At 42.8% G+C, this 18374-nt stretch overlaps 1 protein-coding gene across 3 annotated transcripts in view; it reads right to left on the bottom strand.

Annotated features, from left to right (window-relative positions):
* LOC5506104 (dynein axonemal heavy chain 3) overlaps window positions 1-18374 on the bottom strand; it is a 91246-nt gene that overhangs the window by 17862 nt on the left and 55010 nt on the right. For all 3 annotated transcript variants that reach the window (XM_048720051.1, XM_048720053.1, XM_048720052.1), the window contains 19 exons: window positions 17324-17457; window positions 16617-16747; window positions 16071-16225; window positions 15431-15598; window positions 14322-14539; window positions 13445-13556; window positions 11845-12119; window positions 10935-11016; window positions 7025-7226; window positions 5614-5717; window positions 4265-4363; window positions 3774-3878; window positions 3225-3362; window positions 3036-3083; window positions 2743-2823; window positions 2409-2570; window positions 1603-1763; window positions 680-837; window positions 219-315 (listed from right to left, as the gene is read on the bottom strand). In XM_048720051.1, the coding sequence (XP_048576008.1) occupies window positions 219-315; window positions 680-837; window positions 1603-1763; window positions 2409-2570; window positions 2743-2823; window positions 3036-3083; window positions 3225-3362; window positions 3774-3878; window positions 4265-4363; window positions 5614-5717; window positions 7025-7226; window positions 10935-11016; window positions 11845-12119; window positions 13445-13556; window positions 14322-14539; window positions 15431-15598; window positions 16071-16225; window positions 16617-16747; window positions 17324-17457 (2630 nt within the window). The remainder of the gene's footprint in view (window positions 1-218; window positions 316-679; window positions 838-1602; window positions 1764-2408; window positions 2571-2742; window positions 2824-3035; window positions 3084-3224; window positions 3363-3773; window positions 3879-4264; window positions 4364-5613; window positions 5718-7024; window positions 7227-10934; window positions 11017-11844; window positions 12120-13444; window positions 13557-14321; window positions 14540-15430; window positions 15599-16070; window positions 16226-16616; window positions 16748-17323; window positions 17458-18374) is intronic.

The following is an 18374-nucleotide window of genomic DNA, read 5'->3' as shown; positions in this document are numbered from 1 at the left end:
CGTTTTATTCAATGTCATCGTAAGTTTCATTCAATATCATCGCACGTTTCAATCAATGTCATCGCAAGTTTCATTCAATGTCATTGCACGTTTTATTCAATGTCATCGCACGTTTTATTCAATGTCATCGCACCACGCACGGGAAACAAAATTGGAACCAAGTTAAAAGGTGGTTTATTTAAAGTGTTGTTACAAGGAGTGTCTGGTATTCACGCTACCTGTCCAGGCCAGAGAGTAAGTCCCAGGGATCTGGCATGCTTTCTGACTGAGGTGTCGACGAGTCGTAGAACTTTTTCCACCCAGGATTTGCCAGGTCTGAAATACATAAACAAACAAACATATATTACAAAAAATCAGGTTTTAGATCGTCACTATCTATAAGCATGATTAGGTAAAGCGTTCACAACAAGGACATATCAGAATCGGGGTTTTAGTAGCTTTAAGTATTAACTGAGAGAAAATAAAAATCAGAGCAAATTTTTGCCAGAAATCTTCCATCACACGTGAGTTACGAATTATGCTACTCACAAATAAGAAACACAAAAAGATGTGTTATGAACTGTACTGAGCATCGTTCTACGTTTTAAATTAGAAATTGAATCCTTTCTGGAATCACATATTCCTAATATAATTTCATACACACAAGCTACACTTTGCGTGATGGAAGCGCTTCACTCACCATCCTTCAGACCCTTGAGATTGGGGAGATCGGATGCGCGCACGATCTCCGACCAGTTCTTGTCACCGAGCCATTCCGGACAGGGGTTGGGGTACGGGTTATCGAGGGCCACGCCGCCTGTCAGTAGGAAGCGCCAAACTTGATCGTCCACCTTATTTCTAGAACAAAATATTTTCCTATAGTATGAGATTTTTTACACATTATATTTGCCGATATCACCGTGCTTAGACGAAAATATTGAAAAGGATCTAAAATACACCAAAAACTGGAAATCGACTCTGCCAAATTTTCGTCTTTGATAAGACTTCTTCAGGGCAGACTCATCTGTCTGCCCTGACTCATCTGTCTGCCCTGAAGAAGTCTTGTTAAAGACGAAAATTTGGCAGAGTCGATTTCCAGTTTTTGGTGTTTTGTATTCATTGTTCTGGTACGAGATCGCGACAGTTTGGGCTTTTTGATTCTATGTAGTAATAAATATATAGAGGAATGGGGGCATTTTCCCTCTGAGGTGATGTAGTTAAGGTTTGAAATTAGGCTTCAACTTTAAGCGGCAAAACAACTTAAAGAAACAAAGAACAACAATGCACATGCTAAAAAACATAGGCTCACATGAACAATAAGTTAATAAAGAATTCAGTGATGCTAAATCGAATGGTCGCTGATACTTTGTCGGTGTTTATCTAGAAAAATGATAGCTTATAGCTGATGTGATAACTGATAACTGGCTGATGTAAGGAGTTAGGTTAGTGCAGGTGGTTCTCGTGCCTTTATGTCATCTAGTAACCAGTGGGTGGTCAGTCTATGGAGGACTTAACTGCATTGAGAATATCGATGCATGCCGTCTGTATGATTAGAGTGGTCAGGTTATTCAGGTGCTTAGTCTAATGTTCATTGGTCAAAATGGTCGGGTTATCAGGTCTTACCTGCCCTTGAGGATGCCAATGGTCAAAATAAACGAAAAGAGCAGCTTATCCTTTTCAAACAGCGAACGGCACACGTTAGAGTAGATGCTTTGAGTGAAGTGGTCGTTAAGAAACTCGATGCGTTCAGAAAGTTCTGGTGAGCGCTCGCTGTTCAGGATCGACTGGAAACGAGTAAAACAGGTCAAGACCACAAACACACGCTTTAAACATTGTGTGAATGCGTGACTTCTCATTTCTACTAGCATGCCTTGCTTCCTGTATATCTAGTTTTCAGTTAAGGTTGGTTCTCACTAGGATGCAAGCGCAAGCGTAAGCGCAAACGGAAGCGCAACACAAGTGAGAATCGGTCAAACACACCGCAAGCGCAAGAAAATGAAGCAGTTGCGTTCTCTTGCGCTTATGTTCTAGTGTGAATCGAAAAATACGTGCGTTCCGCTTGCGCTTACGTCCAAGTGAGAACCAACCTTTAAGTGTTGCGATTTCCGAGTGTACATCTCATATAGAACTAGCGAGCACGTTAGGCGTATACCATCTCTGAGTGGGAATGAGGCATAACAAATGTAGTCTAAATTCATTAGCAAATAGAGTATTGGTATTCAGTGTTTAAACCGTCATAACTGGAGGTACCAAAATAGAACTGACGACTTTGTTAACCAAGCATTACGTGTGTGAGCCGAGCTTAGCTCACCTGGAGGTTCAGGTTGATAAATCATATGAGAGAGTATTCATACATAGGCTAAATGCTTGCCAAAATCCGAGATGCAGAAGAACAAAACTAACAAGTGTGTGAACCCAGCTTAGCTTACCTGGAGGTACAGATTGATGAACCATGTGAGAGAGTATTGATACATAGGCTCAATGCTTGCCAAGTCCGAGATGCAAAAGAACAAAACAGACGAATGCGTGGCCACGGGTTTGTAGCCGTTTCGTGTTTCGTCAATCTCTTTTTCAGTTGCTGTCGCAATTTCCTAGAAAAGAAGACGAAGGAAGTCTTCACATTCGCCTACTATACACACCTTTGCAAAATGCAGCAGTTTAACAATAACCAATGCAAAAGCAAAACTGTGCAATAGAAATTTTCTATCATTGAAATAGCTAAACAGTTAAATCAAGACTCTTCAATGACTATAATTGTCATACCTGCTTAGCAGAAATTTCTTCGGACAAAACCTTTGAAGAAGACAAAACTTTGATCGCTGTCTCATCTTCAAGGATGTTACCCTGTAATCAGAAAAAAGGCACAACCAAACAGTTAAAAACAGTCGACTATGATAACTCGATTGCCTAAATAATCCCGGAGAGATGCTCTTAGATCTAGCAATAAATGTGTTGGTCGATTATGACATGGTGACTTACGTAAGGCGACTTGCGCGCGTGTTCTGAAGCGCGCGCTTTTTTGAAGATGGTATTTCTACTAGGCATTGATTTTTTACCTCGGATGACGATAGTACTTCCAGGATTTTATCTTCGATTTCTTTGAGCTGAAAAGACGAATAATAGAGAGTATGGGAAATTTGTTAAATAAGACACACTCCGCTACCCGCTTCTTACGTGGGATATAAAAGATTTGTTGCAAATGGGTATAACGCTAATAACGTTATTCACCATTTGCCTTGCTTTACCTGTTTCTTGTTGTGGGCGCTCTCCAGGATCAGTTCGTTCTTTTTCTCTTCTAGTTCTGGTTTCTCTTTCGCGGCGACGATCCCCAGCAGCTGATCCTCAAGACCCAGCGGAGTGATCATGAAATTGAGCAGCGTTACCTAGAAACGGCAAAACGTCACTACGTCAGATACTTTAACTCAACTAAGGGATTGGTTCCAGGCTTGAATGGGGCACGGTTAGACTAAAAAAATGAGAGTGAGTGACAGAGAGAGTGTCAACAACGTAAAATCGTATTCACTTTCTAACAATACAACAAAAAGAAGGAAACCGATCTAAGGATTGTAGGGGTGTAGGGGTTTAGAACCTGGTACATTTTGATGGAGTGGAAAGGATTGACGTTGCCTATTAATGATTACTTGACGACCAATGAAAATGACTGCTGTTGCCTTGAGAACTAAAGGAAATGACTGATGTTGCCTTGAGAACTAAAGGAATCGACTGATGTTGCCTTTCGACTAATGGAAATGACTGATGCTGCCTTGACGACTAATGGAAATGATTGACGTTACCTTGACACTGATCTCGGGGAGGTAGTGCGGATTGCGCAGGCGCGTTGTCATGTAGAACTTGAAGTCACGTGAGTACTCGATGCTGTTCTCGCCAAGCTTTAGGTACTGCGCACGAATGTAATCACCATTTAAGTACATGATAGACATGAGACATACACCAATTTCAATAAACGTTGCCGGTGCCAATGGCAGAGGGCGAATAATTCTAAGTCCAGTCATTGCTTATGGGTATAATGAAGTCATAAAAAGATGGTTGATCATACTTCGGGACTCGTCACATTTCTACTGATTGCAGGAAACTGTGAAAAACATATGCGATCATATATGATTTATCATGATCATATAACTCTTATAAATCATTTAGCTCGTATAACTCTTTTCACGTCGGCGTCGATATAATAAATCAGTATCCCAGGCACACACATTCAGGCAACGCATAACCGTTACCGAAACATTTGTAACGAGACCACAGCCTCGCCATAAGAACATACCTCGACTCCGCCTTGCTTAAATGTCTGTTTAAGCAACAGAGGCTCAAGAATGGGATCCAGGTCCTCTCCGATATTCTCCAGCAATACAGGGGTCCCAAACTGAAAAAAACAAGTTTAAATATATAACAACGCAATGCATTCTGGACTGGACGACGCAGAGTGGAACGAACGGACTTCTACAGGGGACTTGGGCTAAGAGATCACGTGACTGTTTGGTTGGCAAACTAGCGCGCGCTCAGCCTTTTAGCGGCAAAAAACAGCAACAAAAAGCAACTTATTCAGCGTAAACGAGAAAAAAATCCTGAATTGATTTTTTATAAAGGGTTTAGTTTCATTTTAAGATTTTATTCTTTCGTCGTTCTCTGGTGTGACGGGCGCAGTCATTTCGGATATTTTTGTTTGATTATTTTTTTGTTTTGCCACCCAGAAAGGTCACGTGATCTCTAAACGGTTTCGAGGTATTCAATAAGAAGGATTAGTGATAACTCTATTCATTTAAAACGCCAGAAATGATCGAAACCTCGAATAGCGCGCACAAGGCTTCTCGGCCAAGCAAAATGCAATTTACCGTTTATACGGAAAAACCAGGGGTCGGCTGCAAGCCCTCCCTCATCTTTCCCTCTCACTAGCGCGCGCCTCGCCTCGTCTCTCTTTTTTCCCAACCCTTTGAGCTTGCTATGCAGGCTAATGCTGTTCTCAAGAGAGCGGACATGGTCTTACCGTGATGGTGTTCTCATGAGTGCGGACATGGTCTTACCGTGATGGTGTTCTCATGACTGCGGACATGGTCTTACCGTGATGCTCTTTTCAAGGGTGAGGACATGGTCTTACCGTGATGCTCTTTTCAAGGGTGAGGACATGGTCTTACCGTGATGGTGTTCTCATGAGTGAGGACATGGTCTTACCGTGATGCTCTTTTCAAGGGTGAGGACATGGTCTTACCGTGATGGTGTTCTCAAGAGTGCGGACATGGTCTTATCGTGATGCTCTTTTCAAGGGTGAGGACATGGTCTTACCGTGATGCAGTTCTCAAGAGTGCGGACATGGTCTTACCGTGATGGTGTTCTCATGAGTGCGGACATGGTCTTACCGTGATGGTGTTCTCATGAGTGCGGACATGGTCTTACCGTGATGCAGTTCTCAAGGGTGAGGACATGGTCTTACCGTGATGGTGTTCTCAAGAGTGCGGACATGGTCTTATCGTGATGCTCTTTTCAAGGGTGAGGACATGGTCTTACCGTGATGCAGTTCTCAAGAGTGCGGACATGGTCTTACCGTGATGGTGTTCTCATGAGTGCGGACATGGTCTTACCGTGATGCAGTTCTCAAGAGTGCGGACATGGTCTTACCGTGATGCTGTTTTCAAGGGTGCGTACATAGTTCGCATCCGACAGCTTGATGACAGATAACTTGTTCTCCTTCTCCATATTCTTGATCCACTTGTTGGCTTGTCCTGATGAGAAAGGTCAATATTCAATATTCTACTATGCAGTCGTTCTGATCTCTGCCTCGCAGTGCATAGGCCACTATTCGTCGAACTGGTCTATGGGAGACTGCGCTGAGCGCATTTTTGTGCAATACACAGGCCAGCGGCAGTGCTGAAAAACGCAAGGCTAGTTCCAGTACCGCGCGGTTAAACCACGGGCTATAGGATAATCGGACTCCGAAATGAAGTCTAATGTCTTGTCTGAGTAACATGACCCCCAGCGGCGCCTTTTTTCCTTCCCCATGTTATTCATTTACCAGGCGGTGGCGGTTACATAGCGCGTCGTGACGTGCTTTATTCAACACTAACCAGACATTAGACTTCATTTCGTAGTCAGATTATCCTATAGCCCGTGGTTAAACCAGCCCTTTTGTTTTGAAATGGCGGCATTTTACCGGCGAACTGTCACATCTTGGTAAATGGTAAGAAAACTAGCGCAAAGCTGAAGCTAAAATTTTCTTCATGACTCCTTTATAATAAAACAAATCTGTCACCTTTTGTACAGTATGGTTTTAATGCTGTACAGTTTGTCAAAACAACGAGTGAAGTCAGCCTTTTGTGCTTTTACTCGAACGATTCAACACTATGATTGTGTTTGTTTTCCCTAGAGCACGCGCATGCGCATACGTTATTCAGCACTGTCCAGGCCCCAGACTTCGTCGAACTGGTCTATGGGGGACTGGGCTGAGCGCATGCATGCCGAAATAAAAAAAAAAATGAGTGTTCCGAGGGTTCTTTTCAAGATGGCCGTAAAAAAGACGAAGGAAAAAGATCCCCAGCAGGCAGCCTTTGAGTTCCTTAATTACGGCAGTTATGCATACTAGGATACCAAGATAAAGGATATCTGTCAGCCGGCATTTTATCACCCTAGCTAGATATCAAGTGCGAGGAAGCATTCATTTCCATCGGCTAAGTTCGGAAAACTATTGTGATCTTTTATATCGAAATTTGAAATAAGCGTATAAAAATTTGTCTTTAGAATTTCGAAATTTCTTAAAGAATGTCGACCCACCACTTCTTATCATTGAAAATACAACAGTTCATTTGCAAGGAAACTTCAAAATACCCATCTACGAACGAGGTCTGATACATTATAAACAAAATTTGATTGACAATATCTTGGTTACTCGCTTGAATTAGCCGGTGGAAATTGATGCTTTGTGTGACTCGTCATTCAGCTTGAGCATAAAAAGGCGGCGTGATTGGCCTTCTTTAAAATAAAAAAATAAATCATGAATCAAGACTGTGGCCACCAAGTGCGCCTAATTTCATACCTTGCGGGTCAATCATAAGAGGCCAGCGACGTGCGTTGTCAACGATGATCCCGTTATCAACTGAGAATGCATCCACAGGGAGCCCGCAGATATTCCATGCTCGAATCTTGACGGCATCGCCGAGTGTGGCGTTGAGCGAGAAGGACTCTGAGCACGGGATCTTACGGGTGGTGCACTCTTTTACCCAGCCGTCAATACATTCCTAACGGGGGGAGAAAGGGGATGTGAATCAAATCATATTAGCACAAACATATTATATTAGCACATGAATATTATACATGAGAGGGGAGGGAAGCACATACATATTATACATGAGAGGGGAGGGAAGCACATACAAATTATACATGAGAGGGGAGGGAAGCACATACATATTATACATGAGAGAGAAGGGAAGCACATCCATATTATACGTGAGAGGGGAGGGAAGCACATACATATTATACATGAGAGAGAAGGGAAGCACATACATATTATACATGAGAGGGGAGGGAAGCACATACATATTATACGTGAGAGGGGAGGGAAGCACATACATATTATACGTGAGAGGGAAGGGAAGCACATACATATTATACATGAGAGGGGAGGGAAGCACATCCATATTATACATGAGAGGGGAGGGAAGCACATGAATATTATAGATGAGAGGGGAGGGAAGCACATACATATTATACGTGAGAGAGGAGGGAAGCACATGAATATTATACATGAGAGGGGAGGGAAGCACATACATATTATACATGAGAGGGGAGGGAAGCACATACATATTATAAGTGAGAGGGGAGGGAAGCACATACATATTATACATGAGAGGGGAGGGAAGCACATACATATTATACATGAGAGGGGAGGGAAGCACATACATATTATACATGAGAGGGGAGGGAAGCACATACATATTACACATGAGAGGGGAGGGAAGCACATGAATATTATACATGAGAGGGGAGGGAAGCAGATACATATTACACATGAGAGGGGAGGGGAGCACATGAATATTATACATGAGAGGGGAGGGAAGCACATACATAATATACATGAGAGGGGAGGCAAGCACATGAATATTATACATGAGAGGGGAGGGAAGCACATGAATATTATAAGTGAGAGGGGAGGGAAGCACATGAATATTATACATGAGAGGGGAGGGAAGCACATGAATATTATACATGAGAGGTGAGGGAAGCACATCCATATTATACGTGAGAGGGGAGGAAAGCACATCCATATTATACGTGAGAGGGGAGGGAAGCACATGAATATTATACATGAGAGGGGAGGGAAGCACATGAATATTATACATGAGAGGGGAGGGAAGCACATCCATATTATACGTGAGAGGGGAGGGAAGCACATACATATTATACGTGAGAGGGGAGGGAAGCACATACATATTATACGTGAGAGGGGAGGAAAGCACATGAATATTATACATGAGAGGGGAGGGAAGCACATACATATTATACATGAGAGGGGAGGGAAGCACATGAATATTATACATGAGAGGGGAGGGAAGCACATGAATATTATACATGAGAGGGGAGGGAAGCACATCCATATTATACATGAGAGGGGAGGGAAGCACATACATATTATACATGAGAGGGGAGGGAAGCACATACATATTATACATGAGAGGGGAGGGAAGCACATACATATTATACGTGAGAGGGGAGGGAAGCACATCCATATTATACATGAGAGGAGGGAAGACATACATATTATACGTGAGAGGGGAGGGAAGCACATACATATTATACGTGAGAGGGGAGGGAAGCACATACAAATTATACATGAGAGGGGAGGGAAGCACATGAATATTATACATGAGAGGGGGGGAAGCACATACATATTATACATGAGAGGGGAGGGAAGCACATGAATATTATACATGAGAGGGGAGGGAAGCACATACATATTACACATGAGAGGGGAGGGAAGCACATGAATATTATACATGAGAGGGGAGGGAAGCACATACATATTATACATGAGAGAGGAGGGAAGCACATCCATATTATACATGAGAGGGGAGGGAAGCACATACATATTATACATGAGAGGGGAGGGAAGCACATACATATTATACATGAGAGGGGAGGGAAGCACATACATATTATACATGAGAGGGGAGGGAAGCACATACATATTATACATGAGAGGGGAGGGAAGCACATACATATTATACATGAGAGGGGAGGGAAGCACATACATATTACACATGAGAGGGGAGGGAAGCACATGAATATTATACATGAGAGGGGAGGGAAGCAGATACATATTACACATGAGAGGGGAGGGGAGCACATGAATATTATACATGAGAGGGGAGGGAAGCACATACATAATATACATGAGAGGGGAGGCAAGCACATGAATATTATACATGAGAGGGGAGGGAAGCACATGAATATTATAAGTGAGAGGGGAGGGAAGCACATGAATATTATACATGAGAGGGGAGGGAAGCACATGAATATTATACATGAGAGGTGAGGGAAGCACATCCATATTATACGTGAGAGGGGAGGAAAGCACATCCATATTATACGTGAGAGGGGAGGGAAGCACATGAATATTATACATGAGAGGGGAGGGAAGCACATGAATATTATACATGAGAGGGGAGGGAAGCACATCCATATTATACGTGAGAGGGGAGGGAAGCACATACATATTATACGTGAGAGGGGAGGGAAGCACATACATATTATACGTGAGAGGGGAGGAAAGCACATGAATATTATACATGAGAGGGGAGGGAAGCACATACATATTATACATGAGAGGGGAGGGAAGCACATGAATATTATACATGAGAGGGGAGGGAAGCACATGAATATTATACATGAGAGGGGAGGGAAGCACATCCATATTATACATGAGAGGGGAGGGAAGCACATACATATTATACATGAGAGGGGAGGGAAGCACATACATATTATACATGAGAGGGGAGGGAAGCACATACATATTATACGTGAGAGGGGAGGGAAGCACATCCATATTATACATGAGAGGAGGGAAGACATACATATTATACGTGAGAGGGGAGGGAAGCACATACATATTATACGTGAGAGGGGAGGGAAGCACATACAAATTATACATGAGAGGGGAGGGAAGCACATGAATATTATACATGAGAGGGGGGGAAGCACATACATATTATACATGAGAGGGGAGGGAAGCACATGAATATTATACATGAGAGGGGAGGGAAGCACATACATATTACACATGAGAGGGGAGGGAAGCACATGAATATTATACATGAGAGGGGAGGGAAGCACATACATATTATACATGAGAGAGGAGGGAAGCACATCCATATTATACATGAGAGGGGAGGGAAGCACATACATATTATACATGAGAGGGGAGGGAAGCACATACATATTATACATGAGAGGGGAGGGAAGCACATACATATTATACGTGAGAGGGGAGGGAAGCACATCCATATTATACATGAGAGGAGGGAAGCACATACATATTATACGTGAGAGGGGAGGGAAGCACATACATATTATACGTGAGAGGGGAGGGAAGCACATACAAATTATACATGAGAGGGGAGGGAAGCACATGAATATTATACATGAGAGGGGGGGGGGAAGCACATACATATTATACGTGAGAGAGGAGGGAAGCACATGAATATTATACATGAGAGGGGAGGAAAGGGATAAAAGTCATTTAATAATATGAGAATATACACATAAAGCCAAAGGTTTTAGAAGGATTTTATTAGATTTTATTCTTTTTACTATGACTATCTCTTTATTTTGTCAAACAAGCAAAGGTTCAGCCCTTCGCCCGCCGTATGTCCTGGATGTCTGAGCGCATGCCCAATACGGCATACACATGGGGGGAGGGGAGGAGGGAGGGGAGGTTGGGGTGTACGTACATTTCTGAAGTCAACGGTGAATGGCCCGAGATAGGCAACTTCCCCAGACGAAAGGAGGACATCACCAGTGACCTTGAAAAACCTGGAAACAGAGATGGCCATGGAAGTTGTAAGAAGAGGTTTCGTTCCCTTATAAAAAAGTTTATTATTTATGCTATGCATGCTCTCATTGGCTGAGAAGCATGTCGTGAATCGTCGTACGACTGGCTCAGAAACGAAAACTTTTTGTGATTAAAACATCTCTCTACAGCTATGTAATCAATATCCTATTGCCCTAGTACCACATTTGAGCCTTTTAAACGGTTTGAAGCTTGAGACTTGATGGTAAAACGGGAAGTTTCAAAATTTGGCATGACGGCTGTAAACAAACATGGACACACCAGGTTTGAGTTCGAAAATTTCAATATTCTGCGATCTCTTGCCGAAGATTTTGAACACTTAAATCGCCTTCTGGCTTAAGTCATTCAAAAATCTTTGAAGCAGATTCATTGGCCAGCACTGAAATGGCTTCAAATCTCGCCACCTCTCCGCAAGGCGCTGACCAATAAAAAAACACCAAATTCCATTAGCTTGAATGACGGAAGCCGGGAAGCGGTTTAGCAGTTGGAAATTATTGACCAGAGTCTTATATCGATAGAAATTTATTTATTTATTGATACAAGTCAGGTTCTCATTTCCAAGAGATAGGTGACTAGAAGATGAAGCCATTAATTTCATCTAGGGGGCACAATAATAAAATGAATAGGTGTTTAAAACAGTACGAAACACGAGTGCTTCCGCAAGCCCGAGAGGCAGAGCCCCGATTTTGACCCCTAAAAAATACGACAAGCATCCCTATCAGGTCGACATGGGAAAAATACCCTTCCCCCATACTTCCGTTTTCGCTCAACAAAAAGAAGCAGCCGCCTACCTATCCTCAAGCAATCGTGCAGTCTCCGTCCAACGCTCCTTCTCCCCACCCAGTCCCCCAATCAGCTTTTCTGCGCGATCCAGCTTTTTCTCACACAGATCGATATTTGCCTCCAGTTCTTTCTTCTTGGTTGTCATGGCATCGAACTCGTCATTCAGAGCCTGCAGCTTGTCAGCGACCTCCTTCAGCTCCGCACGCTTCAAGTTGAGTTTTTCCATCTGGATCGCGAGCTCTGCCTCTGCAGCGGCTAGCTTTTCTTTCTTGGGGGCAACAACCTGAAGGGGAAAATGTAAGATTTACAGCATGCCAATTGGACACTTACTAAACTCATCAATATAGATTCGACTGACACATGCGACAGACAGTACCCATCTGACTGACATGACTTATCAGATTCCATATTGTCATAAGCGCTACAAAAGACCTTCACTGAAGTATGCACATGCACCTTAGCGACTCAGTTCATTGTTATGAGCGCTACAAAAGACCTCCACTGAAGTACGCGCATGTACCTTAGCGACTCAGTTCATTGTTATGAGCGCTACAAAAGACCTCCACTGAAGTACGCGCATGTACCTTAGCGACTCAGTTCATTGTCATGAGCGCTACAAAAGACCTCCACTGAAGTACGCGTATGTACCTTAGCGACTCAGTTCATTGTTATAAGCGCTACAAAAGACCTCCACTAAAGTACGCGCATGTACCTTAGCGACTCAGTTCATTGTTATAAGCGCTACAAAAGACCTCCACTGAAGTACGCGCATGTACCTTAGCGACTCAGTTCATTGTTATGAGCGCTACAAAAGACCTCCACTGAAGTACGCACATGCACCTTAGCGACTCAGTTCATTGTTATGAGCGCTACAAAAGACCTCCACTGAAGTACGCACATGTACCTTAGCGACTCAGTTCATTGTTATGGGCGCTACAAAAGACCTCCACTGAAGTACGCACATGCACCTTAGCGACTCAGTTCATTGTTATGAGCGCTACAAAAGACCTCCACTGAAGTACGCACATGTACCTTAGCGACTCAGTTCATTGTTATGAGCGCTACAAAAGACCTCCACTGAAGTACGCACATGTACCTTAGCGACTCAGTTCATTGTTATGAGCGCTACAAAAGACCTCCACTGAAGTATGCACATGCATCTTAGCGACTCAGTTCATTGTTATGAGCGTTACAAAAGACCTCCACTGAAGTACGCACATGCACCTTAGCGACTCAGTTCATTGTTAAAAGCGCTACAAAAGACCTCCACTGAAGTACGCACATGCACCTTAGCGACTCAGTTCATTGTTAAAAGCGCTACAAAAGACCTCCACTAAAGTACGCACATGTACCTTAGCGACTCAGTTCATTGTTATGAGCGCTACAAAAGACCTCCACTGAAGTACGCACATGTACCTTAGCGACTCAGTTCATTGTTATGAGCGCTACAAAAGACCTCCACTGAAGTACGCACATGTACCTTAGCGACTCAGTTCATTGTTATAAGCGCTACAAAAGACCTCCACTGAAGTACGCACATGTACCTTAGCGACTCAGTTCATTGTTATAAGCGCTACAAAAGACCTCCACTGAAGGACGCGCATGTACCTTAGCCACTCTGTCGTAGACCTCCATGGCTCGTACCCACTTGCACAGACCCTCACAAGCAGACGATACTGTCCGAATGTTGTCCGGATTGAACTCCGGGTTTGTTACGTACCTAAAAGCAGACAAACTTTTTAATCAGACACCCCACAGGAGAAGTGAATCTTTTTCAACAGCCTATTGACCCCGCCAAATAATGTAGTTAACTAGTTAACTTTATCACCCGCAATACAATTCATGTATGACACCATGAGACTTATTTATGGAACTGTTGAAAGAAAAGTAATACAGAGAAACGTTCTTCCAGTTACGCCATTATGGCCTTAAATGAGACTTCTTTTTAAGCTGATCATTAGGATGAAAAATCACACAAAATACTTATTATTTTGTTGATTTCTTTTAATGTTGACTAACAATCTACTTTACTTTTTAGATACTTTTTTTCCATCGGATGAGAGCGACACTGAATAAAAGTATCACCGAATTTCGACCCTTTCAAGTTAGCATTTCATGACAATTTAACAAAACTTAACCGCATTTATTAAAGCTTTCTATTTGTTATGACAATGATTTTTAAACAGTGAAATATACAAAGATTTAAAGATCTTTAAAGATATCATAATGAAGGTTGGCTCGTGGGTGGATTGGCGCTTACAACCTTCAGTAGGCGACTTGAACTAGCAAATCACATGACTTTTTGGATGGCAAACTCGTGCAAGCTCCGGCTTTTGGCGGCAAAATAGCAACACTTATTCAGCTCTTACAAATCATATCTGTGTTTATTTTGGCGGGCGTTTACCACTCAAAAACGCAAGTGATTTCTTAGTGCAGTATTTTGTATGAGTCCTTAAAGTCTGCTACATGGTAATTAAGCACTCACTTTTCTCGGATCTTTTTCATGACTGGTACAGGGATGTTATCCTTGTCATACGCCTTGAGCGAGTCCAGGAATTTCATGTCTCCTAGAATTTTCTGAGACGACCCCCAGTAGTCCTCGATCATGCGCCCGGATCCCGATGGGTCGGGTTTGCGCTCGGGTTTCACACTCTTCATTATGCAGACGGCTTCCATTACTAGTTTCACCGCGCCGGGAGGATTCTAAGAAATAAAAACATAGAAGATAGAAATAAAGGTTTTGGGACATGTAATTTATCCAGCGCAACGCCAGGATTCTAAGAAAACCAGGGGGAAGAAAGAAATACAGGTTTAAAAACAGTGACTTATTATCCGCGCCGGGAGGATTCTAAGAAATAAAAACATAGAAGATAGAAATAAAGGTTTTGGGACATGTAATTTATCCAGCGCAACGCCAGGATTCTAAGAAAACCAGGGAGAAGAAAGAAATACAGGTTTAAAAACAGTGACTTATTATCCGCGCCGGGAGAATTCTAAGAACTAAAAACATAGAAGATAGAAATAAAGGTTTTGGGACATGTAATTTATCCAGCGCAACGCCAGGATTCTAAGAAAACAAGGGGGAAGAAAAAAAACACAGGTTTTAAAACAGTGACTTATTATCCGCGCCGGGAGTATTCTAAGAAATAAAAATATATAAGGTAGAAAAAAGGTTTTGGGACATGTAATTTATCCAGCGCAACGCCAGGATTCTAAGAAAACAAGGGGGAAGAAAGAAATACACGTTTTAAAACAGTGACTTATTATCCGCGCTGGGAGGATTCTAAGAAAACACGCGAAGTAGGGAGTTTTTAGCCCAGCCTCCCTCGTTGGGAGGGAAGTGTGACTATCTCAAAAGACAACTGGCGGGAGACTAATGTAGGTAAAAATAATGGTTTTTAGACTTGTGGTTTATTCACTGCGCCTGGAGATTGACCACGGATTGGGTTCAAATAAAATCTTTAATTTCAATGCCAGATAGAAACAAAGCGTGTATCCCATTTTATTTTGTGCTAAAGAAAATAAAATAAAAATAAAAATAGGGAAGAGGACATTTGTGTATGGACTTTCCTCTCATTGTCTATTGTTTCTTACCTTCATAGACTTAACCATGGATATGTCACTTGGCTTGAGTGTGTCCAAAGCCTTGAGGGCCGCTTCCAGAGCGGGCAGGGCCTCAGCAAGGTCCCCTTCGCACTCCTCTTTGATCCCCTGTGCCACGCCGGCGGCTTCATTGGCTACCGCCTCGTCTGCAGCCACAATCTGGAGAAGAATGATAAGGTTTGATGAGGAGAGGGAACTTTGAACGCCTTGACCAAGAATTTGACACGGAATTTGTTTCACTTTTACCCTGACCATTCCCTTATTCCAACGCTCAATCTAGCCCCTTATCTTTTCTCTCTATTAATCTATCTCACCATGCTTCTTCATAACCCGCCCTTCTTCCCTCCATGGCATGCCTCTTCCCTGTCCTCGATCTTTTTCGTCTGTACCCCTTTTCTTGTTTTCCGTCTATTGTTCAGTGCAACATTCTCTTGACTTCACCACGCCCTTTCACCGCCTATTTCTTCTCCCCTAATATCACCGACTTTCTTGGCCTCGACCTCCAAGCAATCCTGCTTGTTCATGATCCTCCATTTCTCTCGTCGCATCTCTATAACCTTTGCCATCTACCCCCTACTACTTCCCTTCCTCTTTTATCCTACCCTTACAACCCATTTCCTGAATCACGTACCTCTTTCTTGGCCTCGACCTCCACGGTATCCTGCTCGATCTTAACCATAAGCTTCTCGGTCTCAGCGGATGTCTGGATCAGTTCGGGCTGCAGGTCGCTTAGCTCTTTCTGCATCACGGAAACCTGTGATGCCGCGAACTCGAGCTTCTCAAGACCTGATGCGTATAAGAGCATAGTAAATACTTTGCATGGCACAGGTATATACTGAGTCTCCCGAGACCTCAATTGTCTGACAAGCAGCATTATGTTTAAAAAAAACGATTGGCTCTTCTGGGCCATTCCCGGGTCCTTCCCTATTTCGTCTACAGCGCGAGAATTGGAACAAAAGTTGTACGAAACTGTTAAGTGATGTGCTAATCTATGTAGATAACAGAACATTTGACAAGGCAGAGAGAAAAAAAAGCACACATCGGGATGGTCTCCTCCCCAGTCCCCTTTTCCTCTATATCTACACGTGGGCCCCCTGTCCCATAAACGCCTTCTCTTGGTTTTCTTTCCCTAAATGACCTGTTTCTCAGCTGAAAACGTGAGTGGCTGTGGAAGTACCTGTAAGATATCTGTTCTTCAGCGCAAGAATCTCATTACGCTTGATATCCAGTAACGTCTTAAACGTCATAATCAACTCCAGATATGACGTAGGCGTGACGTAATTATGGCGACGCAGCGTCTCGTAGTATCTGCAGAAACAGATTAAGGTCAGCGTTAGCCAGGCCAATAGGGATCCCAATTAACCATTTACTTGTTATTGTCAACATTAAAAAACGACTATTTCCAAGAAAACTGATACATTATTGACGATCTTTAATTGAAAATTTCTCAGTTGCTCGCTTGAACTAACCGATGGAAACAGACGCTTGGCAAGACTGGATATTGTGCAGGAATGGAGAAAATTGCAGCGCTATTGGCCTTTAACAAGGCCAACGACAGCGAAGCGGGCGAGACGGTGTTTCAGGGTCGAGGAGATAAGGTGAAGGTGTTCGTTCTACGTAGGCTGAAGGAGTAACTTTTGCACAATTTTTGCAGGAAAGATGGAAAACTGAATAACTACCCATTTTTACGAGAAAATTGACTTCACCGCTACATGCACATTCTGTCTTTTTTTAATTCGACCTACGTGGATCGACAGTCTGGTCGTACTATTGCAGAATTTTAAAATACGAAATTCTCATCGTTCTTCATTCTTTTCTTTTCCCTTCTTTCCTGGGTCATAAAGGGACTTCGTCCCTTTCCACCCTTGCGAGGTATGTGCTTACCTCTCAGACAACATCCTGACGCTCTCGTGGAAATACTTGCACATGAATACACACTGCTTCTTCACCTCGAGAGATATGTCCACCTCTTCTAGGAATTTGTTCGCCACCATCTCAAGCGCGTCCTCGGGCCAAGCCTACAGTCGTACAGACATGACGGAAAAACATGACGTGACGCTTCAAATAAGCCCATTTCACATCGAATAAGGCGGAGAATTCCTCTGAGTACTTAGTACTTATAGCAAACAAAATATCAAGTGCGACTTTTTTAAAATTGATGCGACTTTTTGAAAAGTGTCATTGAAATTTGAGCTTTTCGTCCCTGAATTGATACACAGGGCAATGACGATCAAGGAAAAAATATCTGGTTATGTGCACTTCGGCCTCACGTTATTTGTGTTTTGAAAATCATTCTGCAATACAAGGAACCTAGAGCCATTGTAAGAAATTCTTGTCTTCTCTCTCTATCTGGAATTGCGCGTTTTCCAGGTTTTTCCGTCATGTCAGTTGTAAAGTGTATAGTGTACAGTGAGATGAGCGTGGAGATTTAGAATATTGCAAAGGATCTGATGATGATCGTATGATGTCGAGATCATGGTTTTGGCTTTGGTTGTGTGGATAATTATATTGTCGAGATCATGATTTTGTTGGCTAAGGTTGTGAAGGGATTTGCGTGGATTATGTTGTTGAGGTCATGGTTTTGTTGGCTATGGTTGTGAAGGGATTGTGTGGATTATGGAGTTAAGGTCATGGTTTTGTTGGCTATGGTTGTGAAGGGATTTGTGTGGATTATGGTGTTGAGGTCATGGTTTTGTTGGCTATGGTTGTGAAGGGATTGTGTAGATTATGTTGTTGAGGTCATGGTTTTGTTGGCTATGGTTGTGAAGGGATTGTGTAGATTATGTTGTTGAGGTAATGGTTTTGTTGGCTATGGTTGTGAAGGGATTTGTGTGGATTATGTTGTTGAGGTCATGGATTTGTTGGCTATATGGTTGTGAAGGGATTGTGTAGATTATGTTGTTGAGGTCATGGTTTTGTTGGCTATGGTTGTGAA

Source organism: Nematostella vectensis, chromosome 12 (assembly GCF_932526225.1).
Source record: "Nematostella vectensis chromosome 12, jaNemVect1.1, whole genome shotgun sequence".
Lineage (NCBI taxonomy): Eukaryota > Metazoa > Cnidaria > Anthozoa > Actiniaria > Edwardsiidae > Nematostella > Nematostella vectensis.
Note: the sequence above shows the minus strand (reverse complement) of the source record. Positions and strands in the feature narration are given on the sequence as shown.